This window comes from Myotis lucifugus, unplaced genomic scaffold, assembly GCF_000147115.1.
Source record: "Myotis lucifugus unplaced genomic scaffold, Myoluc2.0 scaffold_1, whole genome shotgun sequence".
In the NCBI taxonomy this organism is placed as follows: Eukaryota; Metazoa; Chordata; class Mammalia; order Chiroptera; family Vespertilionidae; genus Myotis; species Myotis lucifugus.
In genome coordinates, this window is record NW_005871049.1 from 27,346,251 (window position 1) to 27,370,924 (window position 24,674).

Sequence of the window (24,674 nt, forward strand, 5' to 3'; positions counted from 1 at the left end):
AACGAGGTAGAACATTATTTTATTTGATTTGCAAGAAGATGGCAAGAATGGCAGAGTTTAAAGTTACCAAAGAAGGTACCTTTAAGGTTAGTAATGTTAGATCCAGCTCCATTAGGCTAACTTCTCTAGACCAATCCCCAGCACCTAGGACAGTGTCACATAAAAGAGTCAACTTCATTGACTTGAAGGAAAACTTTTTTTTTTTTTATGGAGATTTGAACTTTTACTGATGACACCTTTTTAAAATATATGCTAAATATTTTTTGCCCTCTAGGATGCTTTTTAAAACAGCTTTTACTTCAGAAAATGAAAGCATGTATAGAAAGAATGCATATTTCCCCCCATGTTTATTTCTAAGATTAACTGCTTCTACAGATAATATTTCTTGCATTCCATGTTGTTAGGTCTTTGATTGTTCTCTTTAAAGTGCCTTATCACAATTATGGCTCTGTACTAACTATTACTTTTGGAGCTTTGTAAGTAATAATTCTTAATTCTAAATATAATTTTAAAGAAGTTATTGTTTTTAATGCATCAAATTTAAATGATGTGATTATTTTCATATTATTTGACTTTATTGACAATGTTTTATTTTACTTGTCCTATAGCTTATGTTGCTTTCCTCTCTCTCTCTCTGGTTGTTTGTGTCATATGTCAATGATTAAGCCCACTAATTCTCTACTATGTAACTCTGGACATCTTTGATATAGCATCTTATTCTTTGTAGTTATGGAGATGTGTACAAAACTGAATTCTAAAACTCCACAATGGGGCTATGAAAGGGGACAAATGGATGGGCAAAAAGTTTTGTTTAGCATATTAAGTCATAGTACTTGATTAATTTTTTTAAAGTTAAAGATAACACATGGTATGTACCTGTACCATAGAGATGCTTATTTTGATATTAGAAAATATTTTTTATATATCATGAAAATTGAAATTAAAATGTACAAAAATAAATTTGTTAAAAGCAAATTTCCATTTTCTTGGGTTCATTACTCTAAAATTTTTTATTGAAATATTTTCAAACATAACAGGAAAGGTGAATGATCTAATGGACACCAATGCATTTCCACCATACAGATTTAATAAATGTTAACATTTGGCTATATTTTCTTCAGATCTGTGTATGTATAGAAGTTACTCTATTTGGAGAGGTGGAAGGATGGAAGAGTGAGTGAATTAAACAGAAAACCAAATGGCTTCCAGAAAAACATTTGAGAACATTTTAGATGTTAACAGGTAGTTTCAGATGTATATTTTTATAACTCACAGCAATTCAAAGACGCTTAATACTAACAGAATTTCTAAGACTCACAATCTTAATTTTCATAGGAATACATTTTATCTATTATGTCTTCATGATTACTGCTTTTTCTTTTCTAGATACTCTTTTTAAGAAAAATAATTTTCCATTCCATTATTCAATAATAGTAATACTACTTTAGTAATAAGACTCAGTTGGTTAGACCGTCCTCCTGATATGTCAAGGTTGCAGGTTTGATCCCAGTCAGGGTACATACAAGCATAAACCAATGAATGCATAAGTAAGTGGAACAACAAATCAATAAAAATTTAAAAAAATAATCAAGAGGTGTTAAAAAAATAGTAAAATTTAATAAATAATCCAAACAAATAATTTAAATGTATTTGTACTTTTGTAAGCTTTTTAAAAAATTAATAATCTAAGTAGTTAATTTAATATTATAAGCAGAATTATAGCTTTCTATTTGATTTTTATTGAAAGTATACCACATTCCTCATGCAGAAAAACTGGAACCATTTTAAGAGAACAGAAAGGACTCAAAGCAATCCATATTTTTAATAGAATTAATTTTCAGGTAATTTATTTTCAAAATAAACCTATACAATTATATACTCAATAAATATGTTTTTGAGTCCAGTATTTTCATGTTTCAAACATTTTTGTTGTAGTTAAAACTACTTGAAAACATTTTATTCCTTTTTAAAGGTTTTAAATTCTGAAAGCATAAGATTCCTATAGCTCAGAGACCAGAAGAATTAACTAGCAAAAAAGTAGCATCTTAAGATCTGGTTGGCCGTGCAAACAGGAGGTGAATCCATCTCTTGATGACAACTATTTTGTCTTTAGAGCAAAACATGTACTTAGATTTTTCCTTCCTGAAGTTAAGTTCCTGAATGTACATTCTAGCTCTTCTTTCTTTTCTGTTTAACTGCTTTATTGAGATATAATTCATGTCTCCATAAAATTCGCCAATCTAAAGTTTATAATTCAGTGGCTTTTAGTATAATCGCAGTTATTTATCCATTACCATAATCAATTTTAGAACTTTTTCCTTTGCCCAAAAAAGATATTCTCCACTTCTTAAGCATCACCCTCCCAACCCTCCCACCCCCAGTAAACTCTAATCTTTCTGTCTCTATGACTTCGCTTATTCAAATATTTCATGCAAGTGGAATCATACAGTATTTGTCCTATTGGCTGGCTTATTTCACATTCATCATGTAGCATGTGTCAGAACTTAATTCCTTTTTATGGCTGAATAATATTCCATCACATGTATAAACTACATTTTGTTTATCTGTTCATCAGTTGATAGGCACTTGGGTTGCTTCCATATATTGACTACTGTTTGTAATGTTGCAAAGAGCACTTGCATGCAAGTATCCGCGTCCTGTTTTCAACTCTTTGGTTCATACCTAGGACTGAAATTGCTGGAGCATATGGTAATTGTATGATAAGCTTTTGAGTTAATATCAGAACATTTTTTTTTCATAGTAATAAATACATGTTGGCTCTAAAGTGTATGAAGACTTGAAGAGAGTTAAGATGAATTCTTAAAACAGAATATTTTGCAAACAATCAGACATTTTCTCTGATGCTATTATACTGTGTATTAAACCCTTATTTGAAAGTGTCCATGATATGCATGACAGATAAAGCTCTACCTTAACATAGGAGCTGCAGATGCACTATGTATATTTGGTTGTAGACAAAATTTAACATTGAACATTGAGAAGGTTCTATACTGTCTACTTCCAGGAATTTACTGCAGTGCCATGCATATAGTGGGTACTCAAGAAATGCAAAAAGAATGAATGGCCTGACTGGTGTGGCTCAGTGGTTGAGCGTCAACCCATCAGTTCGATTCCCAGTGAGGGCACATGCCCGGACTGTGGGTTTGATCCCCAGTGGGACTGTACAAGAGGCAGCCAGTTGATTATGTTCCTCTCTCATTGATGTTTCTATCTCTCTATCCCTCTTTCTACCCCTCTCTCTCTCTCAAAAAAAAAGTCAATAAAAACATTTTTAAAAAAGAATGAATCTTTCTGAAGTAGATTTTTCTTAAATTTCCTATGCAAAATATGTGCTAGTATATATATATTATCAAAATAATTTATTTCCCTAATTTATCTTAGCCATTAATGTAAATTATTAATTTTGTGGCATTCATTTTATACTAATAAATCCATTTTGAAGCATCCCAATGGGGGTCAGAGTCAGTTATGAACAGGAATTGAGTCTAGTTGATTTAGAAATTAGTGACAATTCGTAGGAGTCTGTGAGACGAGCTGGCTTCATTAATCTAGGTGGCATCTCCTGCAGCGGCCACATTTCTGTCCACATGAGTGATGGAGTATATGTTTTCCGGCTTCTTTTGCTGCCAGTAGATCTTTGTCTGTAGTTATTCCAATACTGATGGATTGTTTCTTTGAATGGTCTTGTAGTCAGAGTATAGAGAATTGGGTTCAAAGCACTGTTGATAGGCAGAATAAAAATCACTACCCAAGAGGTTATGGTACCTGGAAGAGAAAAATGACATAGTTTAGTATTTATGGATGTTTGCAAGTTATAGAAACCCCTTTCCCTTCTTTGTACCTCAGCCTCTTTCAAGTGTTTATTTTTCCATTAGGTTGTCACATAATTAAATACCAAGTCTATATGTGTTTCCAGGGTATCTTTCCAATGTGCCAGTGTTTGAGGGGAGTGTTTGTGCTACAAAAAACCAGGGTTCATTGCTAAATAGCTTTTCTTGAATACATCAGAAACTATTCTATAAGGTAGAAATATTTCCCATCAAATGACTATATATTATTAAAATATGATTCCATTTAATATTCTGATTCAGGTTTTTTAGCACTACTCACATAAAGATTATTTTAAATTCTTTTTTTAAAATCCTTAATATTTTTCCATTGATTTTTTTAGAGAAAGTGGAAGAGAGAGGGAAAGTCAGAGAGAGACAAAAAACTATTGTTTAGTATTAAATCATACCTTTTGAAATATTTTAATTATTAGTACATATAATATTGCTCAGAACACATACTTATATTTGATAAATTTCTTTTCAACTATATGGTTCTTAAAAATAGGTATGCATTTTTAGACTTTTCACTAGCTATTTCAATAAAAACATCTTTGACTAACCTTATCTTAGAAAATCACTATATTATGTATGCATCTACCAAATGCTCAAATTTTTATTAGAATTTAATTAATGCTGTCTTTTTTCTTTGTTGCTTATAAAATGTCAGATACTATTATCACAAACCATGGGATAAAACAAAATTAAAAATGTATGTTTATAAATTTTTAACAATGTGAATACATACTGCACTATACATACAGTTAACAGGATTTTGCACATTTCTAAAATTGTAAAATACACATAACGTAAAATTGACAATTTTAATCATTTTTAAGTGTATAAGTACATTTTACATTATTGTGCACCATAACCACCATGCATCTCCAAAATGTCTTTATCTTGTCGAGATGAAACTTCGTGCCAATTAATAACTCCACATCCCCTTCTCCTCCCAACCCTTAACAGTACCATTTACAACCTTTCTGTATCTATGAATTTGACTACTCTAGTTACCTCCTAGATGTGGAATCATATATTTGTCCTTTTGTGATTGGCTTACTTCACTTAGCATGATGTTTTCAAGGTCCATCCATGTTGTAGCATGTATCATAATTTCCTTCTTTTTTAAGTCTGAATAACATTGCATTTTCTGTATGTAACACATTTTCTGTATGTAACACATTTTGTTCATCCATTTATTCATTGATGGACCCTGGTGATTGTGAATGCTGTTGCTATGAACATGGGTGTATGAATGTCTGAGTTACTGCTTTCAACTCTTTTGGGTATATACCCATTAGTGGAATTGCTGGGAAATATGGTAATTGTATGCTTAATTTCTTGAGAAACCATCACACTGGTTTCTATAGCAGTGGTGCCATTTTACATTCCTATCAGTAAAGCATAAGAGTGCCGCTTTCTCCACATCCTTACCAATACTTGTTATTTTTTAAATGATAGCCATCGTAATGAGTATGATACACATTATTTTTAAATATCAAGAGTGTTTTCTTCTGTCACCTCTCATACTCTGGGGTAACATTCTTTGAATTGCTATGTACTTAGGGAAGAAAAATATCTTACCTTCTGAAATAAATAATTATTTGATCATTGTTTTCATCTATGTTCCCTTCTGGTCATCTTAAGCATGGGATTACCAAAATTTCACTACATTGAGTATAATATATTTGAGTCATTGTTCCTTTGTCCCAATAGTAATTGTGGTTTTAGGTATTTATGGAAATAACTGACCGGCTTCCTCCCAGTGAACATTTTATTTGTGAAGAGAACCTGAAGTTCATGTAACTCACTTATATTTCTTGAAACGAGTTAGTGTTAAGGATCTTAATTTTCTTTCCTAGAAGTACACTGCAGAAACAGATACATTATTTTTGTTTTTACATAAAGAAGAAAAAAGTAGTACCTGGTATTTCTACGTGAAGCAATGAAAGAAATTTCAGTACAAAAATGGGTATCCAGCACAATGCATCAGTAAATACAATAAAGAAAAACCGTTTGGCAAGGGTCATCTCTTTTGTAACTTGATTCCGTATTTCAGTTGCTGTTATGGCACTTTGATGAACGCTGTAAAACATGCTTCCGTAGGAAAAAACTACGATGATAAATGCCACCAAGTTAATACCTATTTAGAACACAAAGGTTATTGTTAATGTATATAAATACTCTTTCAAAACAAAAGAAAAAAAAATACTCTTAGCTGTTATTAAGAAACAAAGACCAATACATTTTTTTTTGTTCTTCATAATTGCTAGGGTATATAGAAATCATGAATTTTTAAGATTTTGAAGTATTTTTGAAGTAATGAGGAATGATAAAATGTTTAATTTTGAAATGGCATATTAAAATGAGATGATAGTGATTCAATGAATATATTGGGCCTATTAAAACTAATCTTTCTTGTATTATATTTGTAATAATTCATTTATATTATTATATTTTGAAAAAAATTACAAGAGAAAACACTTGTACGTGTACTCAAGCCAAAAACTTGTCTGGCTACTTTGAATTTGTTTATAGTATAAAGGCAAAGAGTTAAAATATATTTTGCTTAGTATTATTAGGGTGAATGCATAATATACAAGTGTTTAGTGTCTTGTCTTTTATTAAGGTGCATCATGTTGGAATTTATATGATTAAAGAAAATTTTGAAAAATCCCTTTAGGGTATTCTGATAGAATTCACCCCCAATGTCAATGAGAAAAACTGGTTAGAAGATCTCATATAAAAATTTTGTAAACATGAGATGGCATAACGAGGTTCATGTTGTGATTTATTGTAACATTTGTATGAAAAGGCTCATAATACAGATTTTCTTACCAAGAAAAATTGTCACGGAATAAATCCGGGCTCCAATACTTTCGGTGTCTTCTGAATGAAGAGGGAAACATACTCCATTGTTGCCATAGTAATTTTTGAAAAATTCCTTATTGCTCAATGGAACGAAAGCCACTATAACCCCAATAATCCAAATGAGAATCAACATTGTAATTGTTCTGCATTTTCTAGGCCTTAAAAATTGAAAGGGATACACGATACAGATGTATTTTTGCACTGTCAGAAATGTTAAAAGTAATACTGATACTTCCGTAGAGAGAATGGCCAAAGATCCCACAAGCTGACAATGAAAACTCTCTATCCACAGCTGTGCATGCTTATTGTATTCTCCACGAAACTTTAGATCGAAGGCTCCAATCACAAATAAGTATATTCCCATTAGGCAGTCAGCACCTATAGGGGTCAGTAAATGTCACAAATTTAGAGAAATAAATAGGTATAAAAGACTTATCAATAAGTTTTAATATTTGAGTATATGTAATAATATATATACATAATATATCTAATATTTTAGCAAAAACAAAAACAAAACTAGCCAAGTTTCTTCCGTCTTGGGGCAGCTAATTTTTATTCTAACAATTCATTTATGGGTAAGAGCTTCTTCAACTCTCTTTGATAACCATGTTTATACGTCCTTTACAACTAAAAAGTAATCATTTCTCTGTTCTCCTTGAACATTAAATCTGTGAGAGCAGGGATCTTGTCTGTTATGTTTTTCATTCTAGCTCCATCACCCAAAGTGTTGAATAAAGGAATAAAATGCAATTATATTGAGCATTGGATTAGGGACCAAGATGGGGATGTTATTACTTGGTTCACCTCTTCCACTGAAATTCTCCCAGCTTAACAAGCTAAAGACATCATCCAAAATCCCAGAGAGAATAATCCAGAAGTTGCTGTGATGGAGGAATGACTGAATTTTGAAGCCCATAATTTAGAATACGAATAATTCTGACGTGCTTTGCAGTCAGTACAATTTCAGGGGGCTTACATTATTTACTCAGAGCTGGCCTAAGCAGGCCTGTCTCTCTGATTCTCAGTTCCCTTTTTTTTTTTACATTTCTCTGTCTCATTTTAGGTCCTCCCATCCCCCAAATTAGCTGTCAATGTATTGCCCTACTTAGTGTATTTGCTTTTTAAGCAAACATTACATATCCGAAAGTAGATAAGGTTTTTTTCTGACTGCACAAGCAGTCTACACAAAGTTCCTAAAATCACATCAGTGTATAAATCATAAGGCTGACCCTAATCCTTAAATACTGAAATTATATTCTGGCCTTCACCAAGGAAATTGAGAGTCCTCAAAATTTTGTAACTAACAATACTAACAATACAAAGTAGTAAATCATTTCTTAGGTAGCTTGCAATGAAAAAAACCCTCACACAATTGGACATTAGACTTTGAATGAGGATAGGATTAAGACATGGGACAGCACACAGTATGTAGATTGATGGTTGCTTGAGAGAATATAGGTAAATTGTAGACCACTTTCCTTACACTATGAACATCCTGATGGCTAGTTTCATGCTTATTTTTCTTTGTAGTCCTCATTTAACATATTAGCTTGTGATCACATTTCAAAAACTTTAAAATATTTCATATGAACTAAAAACATTTTCTGTAGATATTTCAAATTATGACTGCAAAAGATTCTAGGATCTCAGAGTCCAGAAAAACAACTAAGTCAATATTTATGAATTGGACATTCAAACAAAAAAGTAAATATAGCTCTAGATATAAAATATGACCATGAAAGGTTTTATCCATAGTAAAAGATTTACAAGCTTTATTAATATATTATGCTGCCAGAGAAGAAAACTAAAACTAATAAATAAGAGCTTGTTTATGTGGAGAGTAATAAATGAGAACTTCATTAATCTGTGTAAAGTGATTGAGTTTTCTTCTTTTAAAACTCATTTTCATATTCACCAATGACACATCAAATAAGGGGTTAATTTCCAAAATATGTAAAGAACTTATACACAACTCAACACCAGGAAGACAAACAATCCAATTAAAAAATGGGCAAAGGTCATGAATAGAAACTTCTCCAAAGACGACATACAGATGGCCAATAGACATATGAAAAATGCTCAAGGTCACTAATCATAAGAGAGATACAAATTAAAACCATAATAAAATATCACCTCACACCTGTTAGAATGGCTACCATCGATAAATCAACAAATGACAAGTGCTGGCGAGGATGTGGAGAAAAGGGAACCCTAGTACACTGCTGGTGGAAATGCAGACTGGTGCAGCCACTGTGGAAAACAGTATGGAGTTTCCTCAAAAAAATTAAGAATGGAACCTCCTTTTGACTCAATGATCCCACTTCTGGGAATATATCCTAAGAATCCCCAAACACCAATTTGAAAGAATATATGAACCTCTAAGTTCATAGCAGCGCAATTTACAATAGCTAAGATCTGGAAACAGCCCAAGTGCCCATCAGAAGATGAGGGGATAAAAAAGCTGTGGTACATCCACACAATGGAATACTACACAGCTGTTAGAAAGAAGGAAATCTCTCCTTTTGCAACAACATGGATGGACCTGGAGATTATTACCCTAAGTGAAATAAGCCTGTCAGAGAAAGACAAATACCATACGATCTCACTTACATGTGGAATCTAATGAACAAAATAAACTGATGAACAAAATAGAACCAGAGGCATGAATGCATGGAACAGACTGACAGCTGTCAGAGGGGAGGGGGATAGGGGGACTGGAAAAATAAAATAAAACTTATTTTCTTTCTCATCACTAAAGAAATTTTATTTGCATTGTAGTGAATGTGAAAACAATATATAAGCGAAAAGGAGAAAAATTTAAAATCTCATAATTATGTCTGTCCCTGTTTACTAATTTTCGAATAGCAACGCTTTTCGATATTTTGAAACTAGAATTCCTCTTCAGTCAGGAAATACTCACAGCAGAGAGATACGATGGACATGGCATGCGGCTTGTTCTCAGACCTGATATAAGGTCGCATACAAATGACAAAGATGTTTCCCAAGAATGTAACTATAGACACAACCCAGACGAACACTCTCTGAATGATGCTTGCCAAGAGATTCTCTAGAGATGAGATTCCATCAGTGTTTGGTTTACAGCTGCGAACATGTGGTGCATATCCACAGTACTGGAATTTCTTAAAATAGCTGGCATGCAAAGAGGAGGTAAAATAAGATTTTAAATGTAATCTGGCCTCACTATCCATAAATATGTATTTTCTTCAATTTCTCAGTAGAAAGAAAATATCTTACTAATGAGACTCATTAGGAATACTGAAGCTTTACACCTAAGTTTAATTCTCATTAACTTGATTGTTATTGTAAAAGAACATGGAGGTGAGAGCATGTAGGTGAGAGCAGCAAGTAGGCGTAATGAATATCCAAATGCTAGCCATGTCTTAGAATATAAATAAACTGTTAACATGTGATAGAGAGAACCCACCAATGAAAATATTTTGGGTTTTTAGTGTTTAGTATATGTAAACGCACTGTTACATGGTTCCTATTGTTGCTGCCACTGATCTTGCTTTTGAACCCTCTGGGGAAGGGAGAGTTAAGTGCTCTCTTCTCTGTGCTTCCATGGCTTTTTTGTTACAGAAGTTGCGTGTCCTATAACCACTTGCTAGTATGCCTATCTCTTACACTGGATTTTGGAACATATCTGTGGAGGGAATTCTTTTATCAATAGAGAGACCTCCCTTGCTGGATAAAGACATTACCTGGATAGTAAAAAATATTATTGTGTTACCACCAACACTATTTATTGAGCATCTGTTAGGTTTCAGGAACAAATTCTCAAATTAACTCCATGAGATAGGTATTAGTATCAGCAGGAGGAGATGAATCGTCCATAGAAGCACATTATTTGCTAGGAAATTTTCTAATAAATGCAGAAATTGGGATAAAGTGAGATCTTTTTGCCTCTAAAGTTATGTACTCTGGCCAAAAATATAAATGATCTTTACAGTATAAAGAGTTAGTAGTGATACAAGATAAAAGCTTGACAATTACAGTAAATTGTCTTGTTTAACTCTTGCTGCCTGCATACCTAGATCTGCCATGATTCCTGCTCAATTCAAGTTTGTTTCTTGAGTTTGTTGGGTTTTGGGAGCTATATCATTTTCTTCCAATAAATTCTAATTTGCTTAATTTAATCAAAGTATTTTATGTTGTGTGGAACCAAGGAAACTTTTATAAGTCTTATTTCTGAGGAATAATGGAAAACAAAAACAGACTGTCTTATGTTAGATTTAAAATGTAAAGCAAGATTATAGAGTGGTGGTGACTGACATGACACTTTCTAAGTTATTGAGAATTAATTATTCTGACAAGGAGATCATTCTAATTCCTGTTAGAAGACTGCATTCAATGAAAGAAAATGTTTCTAAAGCATCTAATCAATGGCACAATCAGACACACTGTTTGAATAAAATATTTTTCGTTTACCGTGTTATCTATACACACTTGCTTCAGTTATGTCCCGACATTGAGGGCATTTTTAGCTTCCTCCATTTATAGCAATTATTTATTTATAATTATCTTATGTTGCTTATAATTCCTACTTTATTTGGTAGCACTTATACTATGTGTACAAATTACCAGATCATTGGGCAAACATCAATATTTATGAGTGGTATAAGAGTGAGGAGAACTTACAAAGCTGAGTGGGTTCCCTCCATACTCATGTTCTCTGACATTCAAAAATCTTTGATTCTACCAAACCATGGAAACTAAATGTCACCCCATTCAATATTAACACTTAAGAGTTAATTATTGTTTAGGCAACTTAGTCACTAGAAAATGTTAACAGATTGGATGGATTGGGTATGGATGCATTAGCACAATACATGTGGAAACATAAAATATTAAAATCAAGGTGAAGAACAAGAAAAACATCTGCTTACATGTGAGAGAGATTCATAAGCGGTCTGAACATCCTTTGTTGAATATTTGAAATTTCAATTCCTTCTAGACTGCTAAAAATATCAAATTCTCAAAATAACATGTTATACAGGGTAAAATAAAATGAGGTTTTGTGAAGGACAATTTAATAAAATGCTGTTAGTTAACATATACTCTAAACTAAACATTCGTACTCAGCCTGCCTTAGGCACTTCCCCAACCCCTTTTTGATTCTGTTATTCACATATACCCATATACATCTCCCTTATTTGAATTTATTTGAATAGAGGCACAATGCTTTGTGATAGTAACCACTCAATAAATGTTTGCAGAATAAATAAACAAGCACTATCTTTTAGAGAATATTAAAATGGCAGAGGAGTTTTATATTTTTGAAAAATTTCTAATAATTTTAAAATATTTTGTTTCTAATAAAATGTCATTTTGCTAAGGGAACACTTAAATGAACTGAAGCTTATCTTTTTTTAAAAAAATATATTTTATTGATTTTTTACAGAAAGGAAGGGAGACAGAGAGTTAGAAACATCGATCAACTGCCTCCTGCACATCTCCCACTGGGGATGTGCCCGCAACCCAGGTACATGCCCTTGACCAGAATCGAACCTGGGACCCTTGAGTCCGCAGCTGACGCTCTATCCACTGAGCCAAACCGGTTTCGGCTGAAGCTTATCTTTTAAGGCAATTCTTAGGTCCTATCAGAATATGTTTTTATGGTACAAGGAATGATTTATGTAATCTAGAATATTCTCTCTTGGAATAAAGATGGGCATATAAATCTTAGAAATCCAGTGCAAATGGAGGAATGAATATGCATAGGTGCCTTCAGAGGATTGAAGCAATCAATCCAATATAAGCTCCTGGTGATTATAGAAAAATTTGAAATGATTCATCATTATCTAATTTTTAGTTTACAAATATATAAGATAAAACCAATAGTTATCTGTTTATAGTCCAGTGTGCACTCATTATATATGTTTTTATGGAGCTTAACTAATATCCTGGGAATAAATCTTCTGATTTGAAAGATTCTATAAATCTATTTCATAGAATTTATTAGCTATTAGTATACAAATAACAATTTTATCATAAAACATCCCCATAAGCACATACTTACAGAGACTTGAGTTTGACAAGAGAATCAAATTGATTTGCATGAATTTTCTTGATTGGATTATAGGAAAGACTCCTGTGTTTTAAAAAAAGGCAGCAATAAGTTATTTCTAGAAACTGCTTGAGGATACATAAAGTATATCTGCTAACTTTGGGTTACTTTTAAACATCAACAAAAAAAGTACAGTAATAGCACATGCTTCATAGCGTACATTAGCATTTAAATGAATTAATATAGATAAAACAGTTCCTGGCTCTTAGGAAGTACTCTATAATTGTGTAAGTTAATCTATCTATCTATCATCTATCTATCTATCTATCTATCTATCTATCTATCTATCTATCATCTGTCTATCTACAGATAAAGAGAGAACTAGAGAGAGAGAGAAAGAGAGAGAGAGAGAGAGAGAGAGAGAGAGAGAGAGAGAGAGAGAGGACTAAGACATGAGCATGGAGGTGGAGTTGTCAAGAAATAGCTCCTACCAGAAACATGGTAGGGTATACCCAGAGAGGAGCCATACCTACTTCACATTTGCCTAGAATCAGGTATGGTTTAAATAATAGAAAAACCTAGACATAGAAGCATGGCACAGACTGACGAATTTCAGAGAGAAGGTGGGGGTGGGATGGGTGGGTGGGGAGAGATTAACCTGGGGAATTTATATGCATATGTGCATAGCCCTTGGACACAGATAATAGAGTGATGAAGGCCTGGGTTGGGTGGGTGTCGGGTAGAGGGGGGTCAATGGGAAAACAAACAAACAAAGGGGACAGCTGGAATACTTTTAATAATAAAGGTAAATTTTAAAAAATTTGAATTCATAGAATCACATTGAGAATTTTTTACATAAATTATATGTCAAAGAGTGGTATGTTGTACTAGCAATTTGTGAGGCATAATTAAAAGTAAAAGGCTCTAGCTAGGAACAAAGAGGTAAGTCAGATAGTACAGCAGAATTTGAATGTAGAAAACTTCTGAGTCTTTGTAAAACAACACCTTGAAACAAGAATCATTGATTAAAAGAAGTTTCTCAGGGCAAGCTCTCTTTTTAAGACATTTATTCTAGATTAGACCATTAGTTAGGTGGGGGTGAGGAATAGGGGTGTCCCTGGGGAGTGGTGATTACAGAAAGAAGGAAAGAGAGGAAGAATTACATTGAAAAATGAAATGTATAAAACAAACAAACAAAAGTGGACTCAACAGTTTAGGAATTGAAACAAACTATCTTAACATAATGAAGGCCATATATGCAAGTCCACAGCCAATATCATAGTCAGTGGTGAAAGGCTGGAAGTTTTTTCTCTAAAACCAGTAGTAATAAGACAAGGATGTTCGTGTGCATTACTTCTTTTCAACATTGTACTGGAAGTCCTAGCCAGAGCAACTAGGCAATAAAAAGAAATAAAAAGCACCCAAATTAGAAAGGAAGAAGTAAAATGACCTCTGTTCACAGATGACATGATCTTATATGTAGAAAGCCCTAAAGATTTCAAACACACACAAAAAAAACACCTGTTATAACGAATAAACACATTCAGCTAAGTTCCCAAGTACAAAACCAAATGTATTTATATACACTGACAATGAAAAATCCAAAATAAAATAGAAAAACAATTCCACTTATAATAGCATCAAAAGGATAAAATACTTAGGAGAAAATTCAATATATAGGTGAAAGAATTATATTTTGAAAACAAAATGTTGCTGAAAGAAAATAAAGAGGACATCAATAAATTCTGTGCTTATGAATTGGAAGACTTACACTGTTAAGATGTTACCCAAAGTAATCTACAGATTTAGTGCAATTTCTATCAAAATCCCAATATAGGTTACAGAAAAAAAAATTATCCTAAAGTTCATGTGGAATCTCAAGGGAGCCTGAATAGCCAAAATAATCTTGAAAAAGAAGGACAAAGTTGGAGGTCTCACACTTCCTGATTTCAAAATGTACTACAAAAATACAGTAATCAAACCATGTGGTACTGGCATAAAGACAGATATACAAGGGCGGGCAAAAGTATGCTTACAGTTGTAATACGAATAGATAATACAATAATCTATAATAATAAAAGTGTAATATGCTAATTAGACCAGACAGCCTAACGCCCTTCCAGATGTCCTTCTGGATGACCTTCCGGACCAAGCTGGGGCTGCAAGGGCCAAGGCAAGCCGCCGAGGCTGTGAGGGCTGAACCCCTTGCACGAATTTCATTCATCAGGCCTCTAGTTAATAAATAATAATACAGGAATAAACTATGTTTCATGTACTCACAATCATAACCCTACTTTTGCCCACCCCTGTGTAGACCAATGGAATAGAGAGCCCAGAAATAAACTCTTTTGTATATGGTCAAATGGTTTTCAACAAGGGTGCCAAACTGTTCCATGGAGAAAGGGTAGTCTTTTCAACAAATGGTGCTGGAAAAACTAGATAGATATTCACATACCAAAAAAAAAGACAAAAAAAAAAAAAGGACTATAGACCCATAGGTTACACCAGCAATTTTCAACCCGTGTGCCACAAGAATTTTTAAAACATGCAATAACCTGACTATTTAGTGAGGGACACTGACCTCTTTTCCCTTAGGTTGTCAAATAAAAAAATGACAACAGCCAACCTAACAATAGCTGTCTGGTGTGAATGAATCAATAGTACACCTAATTTTTTTTCATATTGGCCAAAAATATATTTTGTGTGTGCCACAGAATTTTAGTAATTAGTTTATGTGTGCCACGAGATGAATAAGGTTGAAAATTGCTGGCTTACACCATTTACAAAATTAACTCAAAATAGATCAAAGATTTAAATATAAAAGCTAAAACTATAAACTATTGGAAGAAAATCTAGGGGAAAAGGTTCATGACATTGGATTAGGCAAAGATTTCTCGCATGTGACACCAAAAGCATAGGCAACAAAAAAAAAAAGATAGAAAAATTGGACTACATCTAAATTAAAAACTTTTGTGTATCAAGCAACCTACAGAATGAGAGTGTATTTTCAAATTATATCTGAAAGATTTAATATATAAAATATATAAAGAACTTCTATAATTCAAGAACAATAACAAAACACAATTTAAAATGGGTAAAATACTTTAATATTATAAGTTGTCCAAAAAATATACAAATGCATGAACAAATTAAAATATATTCAACATCATTAATCATTAGGGAAATGCAAGTCAAAAACACAAGATGCCATTTCATATCCATTAGGATAGCTATTATTAACAAAATAGGAAATAAAAAGTGTTGTTGAAGTTGTGGATAAACTGGAACTATTGTACACTACCAGTGAGAACGGAAAATGGTGCAGCCACTATGAAAAAACAGTATGATATTTTCTTGAAAATTAAGAATATGTGACCTCAGAGTTGATCCAACAACTCTGAGGCTACATATGAAAAGAACTGAAAGCAAGGTTTAAAAAAATATATATATATGTTTTTATTGATTTTAGAGAGAGGAAGGGAGAGAGATAGAGAGATAGAAACATCAATTGGTGTCTCCTGCACACTGAGCCTGCAATCTGGACATGTGTCCTGACCTGGAATTGAACCAGTGACCTCCTAGTTCATGGGTCAGTGCTCGACCACTGAACCACACAGGCTGGGTGAAAACAAGGTCTTTTTAAAAAAAAAATTTATTGACTTTTTACAGAGAGGAAGGGAGAGGGATAGAGAGTTAGAAACATCGATCAGTTGCCTCCTGCACACCCCCTATTGGGGATGTGCCTGCAACCAAGGTACATGCCCTTGACCAGAATCGAACCTGGGACCCTTGAGTCTGCAGGCCAACGCTCTATCCACTGAGCCAAACCAGTCAGGGCGAAAACAAGGTCTTGAACTGATATTTGTACACCCATGTTCATAGCGGCATTACTCACAATAGCTAAAAGGTGGAAACAACCCAAGTGTCCATCAATGGGTGAATGGATAAACATATTATGGTATATACATACAGTGGATTGTTATTGTGAACAATTATATTAACTCATTAATTATAAAATCAAATAAATACAATTATAGAATTAATATTATTATTTAGAAAAAATAATACTCAAAAATTCTGACACATGCTACAAAATGGATGGATCTGAAGACATTATGCTAAGTGAAATAAGCAAGTCACAAAAGGACAAATATTGTATGATTCCACCTATATGAGGTACCTGAGGGAGTCAAATTTATAGACAGAACACAGAGTGGTGGATGTTGGTGTGTGGGGAGATAATGGGAAATTATTGTTAAACAGGTATAGAGTTTCAGTTTGGGGAGATAAAAAAGTGCGAGAGATAGATGGTGGTGATGTTTTTACAATAAAGTAAATGTAGTTAATGCCACTGAACTGTACACCTAAAAATAGTTAAAATGGTAATTTTATTGGTACATATTTGATCACAATTTAAAACATAAAAAAATTAAAAATTAAAGAAATGAAGTGACAAAATATCAGTCTTACAATTTCGAGAGCTCCTTTAGATCCTTAAATACATGCGGTGAAAGATGTTCAATCTTATTATTTCTTAAATCCCTAGGAAAATAATTGAAAAAGTCCTATTATTTTCTTAAGATTTTATTTATTGTTCTATACTTGATTAATAGCACTTTTAACAATGCTATTGATGACTAATATTAATTACCAGAACTCTAAGAGTTTTAAAAAAGGGAGTGACAATCTGTTCCATGCCTCTATGCTTTGGGTCTTATTTTGGAATTGTTACTGATTTTAAAAAAGGGACATATAAATAGCTGATTTAATTGATCTCTCTCTTCTATTATTATAGGTTGGGATGTTACCCATGGCAGTGTTTAATTTCCTTATGAATCAGAGATTACCCTTTGGTTTCAGAATTAGCAAAGTGAAGTCATTTATCTTAATGGTCTCTGAATCCTAACTCTTTAGGAAACTTCAAGACAAATTTGCTGTCCTTCTAGCAGTGGAACAGAGTGGTGTCGGATGTATTTTATTTATTAAATTTACCCTAAATTTATTATTTTCTCTGCGTCTATGTTTCCTTTACTTCATTTTCCTCAAATATCTATTTTATATTTTTCATTAACACACATTTTTATATGCTCTCAGAATTCCTTTGTGACCCAAGGTGTATATAAATTATGCTAGGAAAAAAGATAATAAAGATTTCTTAATGTATAAAACAGGGGTGGGCAAACTTTTTGACTCGAGGGCCACAATGGGTTCTTAAACTGGACCGGAGGGCCGGAACAAAAGCATGGATGGAGTGTTTGTGTGAACTAATATAAATTCAAAGTAAACATCATTACATAAAAGGGTACGGTCTTTTTTTTTTTAGTTTTATTCATTTCAAAAGGGGCCGGATCCGGCCTGCAGGCCGTAGTTTGCCCACGGCTGGTATAAGAGCATATATACATAGCAAATATGAACTACAACAGTAGAAAGAAAATTTTTATCATTATGTGTTTAATCAAACTTACAATTCATCTAATTTCTGGAGAGGTGCAAAAGCATTTTCTTTTAGGTCATTAATTTTGTTTTCCCCCATTATCCTGAAAGTGAAAAAACAACACACACATTATAGCTTCTTGATAAATGAGTTATTAGAGGAGATGAACAGCCTGCAAAAACAAAGGTAATTATATATAGTGCACTTTTCACATCAAGATAATCTGAAGGAGTATGATAAGTTACTCAACCTAATTTTAATCTCAAATTTCCAAATCTTTTAATAATGACAAAAATAAAACATTCCAATTTTAAAGTGAAATGGGGAAGAGCTTTGCAAGGGAAATAGTGAAAATCTCAACTCTTGAGAACAGTCTGAATATCAGACCACGAGAGCATTCGGGAGCTGTTTTAGAGTCGCTTCTTCAGCCCACGTAGCATGTCTGTCTAACAAAATATCCCCTAAACAATATCGTTCATACATATTTGGAAGTTGATGTAACGTAGGGTGGAGTTGCTGAAGGAAGTCTAGCCTAAGCTGGACCAAGTTAGAGCTCTAGTTTGGGATGCTGAATGATGACTGTAACTCTGGACAATTCACTTCTGCAGGATCTCATGTGGTCGAGCTGGCATAAAGGACTAACCCATAGAAAAGTCAAAGGATTCCCAATTCTTTAAACGTTGTGTGAAATGCCTTGTCTCATCCTTAAGTATTTATTTCCTCCCAGTACTCCAAACCAGTACCACCTCCTCCTAATATCTCTGGACCAAGAGGAAACATAATTAACATCATGCACAGGTTTAAAAAGCAAACACAAGTAGAACATAAAAGAAGTTCTAAGTTTTTTGGATATATATTTGATACATATTCTTTAGGTGCAGTTTGGTTTCTTTTTCAAAAACATATTTTTACTGATTTCAGAGAGGAAGGGAGAGGAAGAGAGAGATAGAAACATCAATGATGAGAGAGAATCATTGACTGGCTGCCTCCTGTATACCCCACACTGGGGATCAAGCCCACAACCTGGGCATCTACCCTGACTGAGAATCGGACCAGTGACCTCTTGGTTCCTGGGTCATTGCTCAACCGCTAGCCACACCTGGCTGAGTGCAATTTGGTTTCTTTTGGCCAATTAATGTGAACAACCATATGAACTATTTTGCATGATTAATATAGAGCATCCTGCATCTGAGGACTGCTGAACTCACTGCAGAAGAGTTCAAATATTTCAGTGGCCTGAATCCATTATAATGGGAGACATAATTGGAGAAAAGTTATTGTTGTTTTAGTGGTAGCTATTGCATTGCCAATACACAGGGGTCCTGCATATTCTAACATGATGGTTTTCAAAATTTTCTATGGTAACATACAGTGAAAGAAATGCATTTTACTTTGGGACATAAAATACAACCACACAATCCAAGATGCTTGAAACAATACATTTAATTATGGAAATTACACTCTGATATTTTTATTCAATTCAATTCAATTTAATTTTTTTAAATTATGGTCAGGACATACTACATTACTTTCATCACTCACTTGTGAGTTGCAACTCACAGTTTGAAAAACATTCTCCTGGGAAAATCAACTGTGAATTAGGCAGCTGTATTTTTATATTAAAGGAAGCCCCAGAATCCTTCACTTTCATGGAAGAGGCAGTGTGAATTTAAAATAGGCCAGAGAGGCATAAGGGTAAATGATACTCAGTAACATTCTAAGCTTTATCCTGGTGTCCACAATTATATACTTAGGGCGTGAACATTCTGCAGTATTTCTAAAACATTTTTGATTATAATTCACCCCCCTCACTATTTTTGCAGTAATAATTTAAAGAGCAAATATTCTTATAGAGTAAGACTTTTGCTTATAGTGTTTCTCATACTGAGGCCCATGGACAGATTCTATGTGGTCTCTAAGAATTTATTTCCACTAAAATGGGTTTTATTTCAGATTGGGAAAAACAGGCCTCAGATAATACAGTGACATTGTGATGATTTATGTCTATTGAGACTCTGTGGTTACCCTTAATTTGAACTTCAGCAATTTTGCCAATGTGCTTCAGTTTCAAAAAACTTCAAGCCGATAGTGAACATTTGCCGTAATTACTATGCATGTTTATGCTAGCTACTGTTCACATAAATGATTCACTTTCTTTGTAAAGAGATATAACATTATTTGAAAAGGATAAAACATTACTTACAAAGCAGCTAAACTACTGCAGGAGGTAAAAGTCATATTTTTTAAATTATGGATATGGTTGCCTTCAACATCCCTGAAACATAAAAGATGATAAAGGTAAATTTTAATCATAGACAGAAATAAATTGGTTGAGAATTATTTGCTTTCTAATAAAATCATTTCACATGCTGTTTATTTTATATAGATTCTTACAGGTAGCCACTTACATAATAGCTGAAATAATATTTACATATATTTAATGTTTCTTTTTTCGCAGTTAATTGTAAAAATTGTTTGAATCACCATATCTATATCACGTGTTCATATGGGCACATATGTTATTCTGAGAAATGTGAAAAGAATGAGAAGTCAAATTGAAAATCTTTGTTATGGTAGACACTCACTATTAACAGAGATTTCATAGTGGACTGTATTAAGCATCTGTCTAGAGTTACCAATGGCATTTCTCTAAGTGGTGTGACCCTATTTTGCTGCAGCCTGCAGAAGCTACTACTGCCAAAACAATACTTAGCTTCTATCTCCCTTGCCTAAATACTCCTCAGAAAAAATTTTTTTACTAGCCTTTCCCACTATAAATAACCTCATTGCTTTATTATATTGCCACACAGGTTTTTACAGAGGAATCCCCACAGGCTATTCTTGGCTGTCCACTCCCAGCTTAGGGATTACATATAGAGGGTGTCCCAAAGAAACACATTCACACTTTAACAGCTGATAGCTCAATATTGAAGATGAAATGCATTTTAATAAACACTGCATTTATAATTATTCAAAGTATGTGTATATATTTTCTTGCGACACCCTATTGACCCTACTTGAACTCTCCTGCTACGTGACTCTGTCACTGTCAGGAGTCTGGTCTAAGCAGCTGAATTTGTCAGACTGTTTATGCTTTATTATTCTCTTGTAGTTATCATGAAGGTATTCTTTTATTGCTCCTCTTTTATTGTTTGGTTTATGGTGAAAGTTTGAAGACCCTCAGAATTAGCTGAGGGTAGGGATATACTTTCAAAAGTAAATGCTGATTCTGAAATCTCCTCAGTCTATACCAACACTGAATTTACTAGTCACCCTATAACAGGGGTGGGCAACCCCTGGCACGCGTGCCAAACATGGCACGCCAGTAACTTTTGCTGGCACACGAAACCCTCTCTTATAATCTTCCATTTACAATTTTTTTCTTAATATCGACTTTTTTATTTTTCAGATAAATTCAGTATAGGTGCATCTTAGATAAATAAATAATTTTACATAACAAGTTATCTTAAAGACCATAGACATGGATTGACGAGAGAGGGGAAGAGCAATTTCTATGCCTCTGCCTTAACTCTCTCTGCCTTCTTAGATCCGACCAGTGTTTTGGTTTCATCCACATACGCTTGTGAATCTTTGTTCTCAGTGATGAATTTTGTTAAGTCTCGTAATAGGAGCAGCCTGATGGATGAAAGTAGTAGCTCGTGCATATCTCTGAAGGTCACGAAATATAAACCTGATTTAAAATCTCTGTCATCAGTGATGCAGCAGCAAAAGTCCCACTGATAATATCAAACAGAGTCATAAAGTTTTCTGTCGGACTATCAGTGTACATGTATACTTTAAAAAATAAATGTATTTTTCATCATATATTGTGTTTTTGTCACTCGAATGAATTTTATTATTTTTTCAAGGTTCTTCACATACATACACTTTAAGAGATATCAAATAGGCATAACATGTTCTCAAAAAATTAGGGTTGGCACACAGAAGAATTTTGAGTCAGAGATTTTGCTGGTTTTGGCACGCACTCACAAAAAGGTTGCCTACCCCTACCCTATAACATAGACCTATAGGGATAATCACGACTCAAATATATGAGCTAAAGTGTGACACAGCTACTAAAATCTGTAAGGGAAACATGAGTAGTAATAATAGAAGTGCGATATTCTGCTGGCTAGGCTACATCTGGGTGAGTTCGTTTTATTTTGGGCACTGCAATAAAAAATAGATATTGACAAATCAAAGTATATCTGGCAGATCTGGATGCAAGGGATCTAGAAATCAAGTCACTTGGAGAAAAGGGCATATTTATTTATTATTATTTTTTAAAAGTATATTTTTTTGTTTATTTCAGAGAGGAATGGAGAGGGAGAGATAGAAACATCAATGATGAGAGAGAATCATTGATCAGCTGCCTCCTGCATGCCCCCTACTGGGGATAGACCCTGCAACCTGGGCATGTGTCCTTGACCAGAATCGAACCCATGTGCTCTTGACCAGAATCAAACCCAGGACTCTTCAGTCCATAGGCCGATGCTCTATCCACTGAGCAAAACCAGCTAGGGTGAAAAGGGTAAAACGAGAGATATATTTGAAGTGAGGCTGTAGAAGATATAGGGTTTTCTTATGTTGTATCAGGTTGCAAAATTAGATTTACTGGTTGAAGGACACAAAACATTTTAAGTTTAAGTTTGCAATCTATGGTGTTCAGAGAAGCAGCTTGTTGTCACTATAGATATTTTACAGAGGCAGTACCATAACTCAAGAATTTTGTAGAAGGGATTTTTGTACTTCATGGAATACAATACTCTAGAACATTCTTTTAAAGAAAAATTCCTATTATGCTCTTAAATTGGAAACTAAGCACTTATGGTCATTAGGTTTGGCCAAGGCTTAGGCCTTTCATAATATTTATTGCTGTTCCATGAATCTACCACCAGGTGGTGATGCTAAGCCTCAGAAAATATCCTTAGGTGATCTTGTTAGCTACTTATGACACTTTTTTTTCTATTAAGCTAGTATCTATATTTAAGTTGGTATTATTTATTAATTTGAAAAATCAGTGGAAGGTACACATCAAGGCACAAATTGGGGGGGGGTTGATTACATTATTAGTTTTATTTAATTTTAAATTTGTTTTAACCCTGAGTTGTAAATTTGCTTTGGTTTTCTTCCTAAAATTAGAGGCTTTGGTCCTTGATATGCAGGGATCTGGTTTGCAGCATACACATTAGTTGAAGCATCCAAACCTACTCCTTGTTGTCCAGCTCCTAGCTTTTAGGGAGTTGAAAAGGGTGGTGTTTTTTGTTGTTGTTGTTGGTTTGTTTGTTTAGACCACTTTTCCAACTTGATGAGCCTCTGAATCTAATCATTTTATTTTTCTCAAATTTATACATGGCAGAACTTGTCAAAAATAAAAACTTGGTTCTTTAATCTGTAGAACAACAATAACAAAACAAAAACACCAACAATCTTGGCTATTCCTTCTCAACTTTCTCTCTTATCCCCTAGTGGCATTCTAATCATGCAAACCTCCTTATCCTCTAGTTCCTCTCAACCTTTTAAACATTTCTGGCTCCTATTTCACAGAAAATATTGAGGTGATCAAGGAGGGAAAAGCCTTTGACTTTCTGCCCAACATCTATAGACTTACCTGTAAGTGCACCTGGTCTCTTTCTAGTCTCAGAGGAAGAGATGGCCCTTCTCCTGCTTTAGGCCAATCCCTCCATATGTTTTCTCGAGTTTGGTTTGTGTATGTCCTAAAATATATGGTCAATTTCGGTGAAAGTTCTTTGGGCATTCTTTGTTTGCAGTTTTATATCTATTAGGATTAGCTGCAGATGCATATAACAGAGACCCAACTATAACAGCATAAATACATAATGAATTCTTTTTAAGAAAAAAATAATCTAGAATTAGGCAGTCCAGAGCTAGTATGGCAGTTTTACAAAGTTGTTAAAAACCCAGATCTTTCACATTCACTGTTCACATGTCCTAGTCTTCATGGTCCAAGATAATGCTTGGCCATAATATCCATTTGTTCTAGATAAGGAAGGAAAAGAAAGGTCTGCCTTTTTCTCTTCAAGGAGATTTCCCAGAAGTGCCACACTATACTTCTTCAGCCTCAGTAGTTAGAGGTTAGTCATGTGGATAGCTCTAGATGTAGGGAAGTTTTGGAAGGTAGTGTTTTAGCTGGGTACATTGCTGTCCCAAATAAACCAGTTCTGTTATTGAGAAGGGACACTGCAGTTTGATATACATCAATTAGAGTTAACATATTAAGTATGTTAATAGTTCTCCATATCCTTTTATGCCCAACCTGTATAGTTTATTTATAATTCATATTATGTTCTTGAAATTGAGCCATGTTGATTGTAGTAAGGTTAGTTCCTTCATTTCATTGCTCTGTGTGTCTCACATTTCCATCCTTTTCCACGTCTTCCAGTACCTTGCTCCGTAATATAGCCTCCCTGTTTTCTATATATTCAAATTATATAGAATATAATAATATTCAACCCATATATAATCTTGC

General features: G+C 33.8%; 1 protein-coding gene across 5 annotated transcripts in view; it reads right to left on the reverse strand.

The window, feature by feature from the left end:
• Window positions 1-3,396: 3,396 nt before the first annotated feature.
• The window catches only part of RXFP1 (relaxin/insulin like family peptide receptor 1), an 81,673-nt gene continuing 60,395 nt past the window's right edge, over window positions 3,397-24,674 (reverse strand). For 3 of the 5 annotated variants that reach the window (XM_006081853.3, XM_006081854.3, XM_006081855.3), the window contains 9 exons: window positions 20,388-20,459; window positions 18,216-18,287; window positions 17,221-17,292; window positions 12,763-12,834; window positions 11,630-11,701; window positions 9,643-9,872; window positions 6,690-7,100; window positions 5,776-5,994; window positions 3,397-3,786 (listed from right to left, as the gene is read on the reverse strand). In XM_006081853.3, the coding sequence (XP_006081915.1) occupies window positions 3,488-3,786; window positions 5,776-5,994; window positions 6,690-7,100; window positions 9,643-9,872; window positions 11,630-11,701; window positions 12,763-12,834; window positions 17,221-17,292; window positions 18,216-18,287; window positions 20,388-20,459 (1,519 nt within the window). In that variant the 3' untranslated portion in view covers window positions 3,397-3,487. The remainder of the gene's footprint in view (window positions 3,787-5,775; window positions 5,995-6,689; window positions 7,101-9,642; window positions 9,873-11,629; window positions 11,702-12,762; window positions 12,835-17,220; window positions 17,293-18,215; window positions 18,288-20,387; window positions 20,460-24,674) is intronic. The other 2 variants (XM_006081856.3, XM_014456414.2) reach the window with 2 other exon arrangements.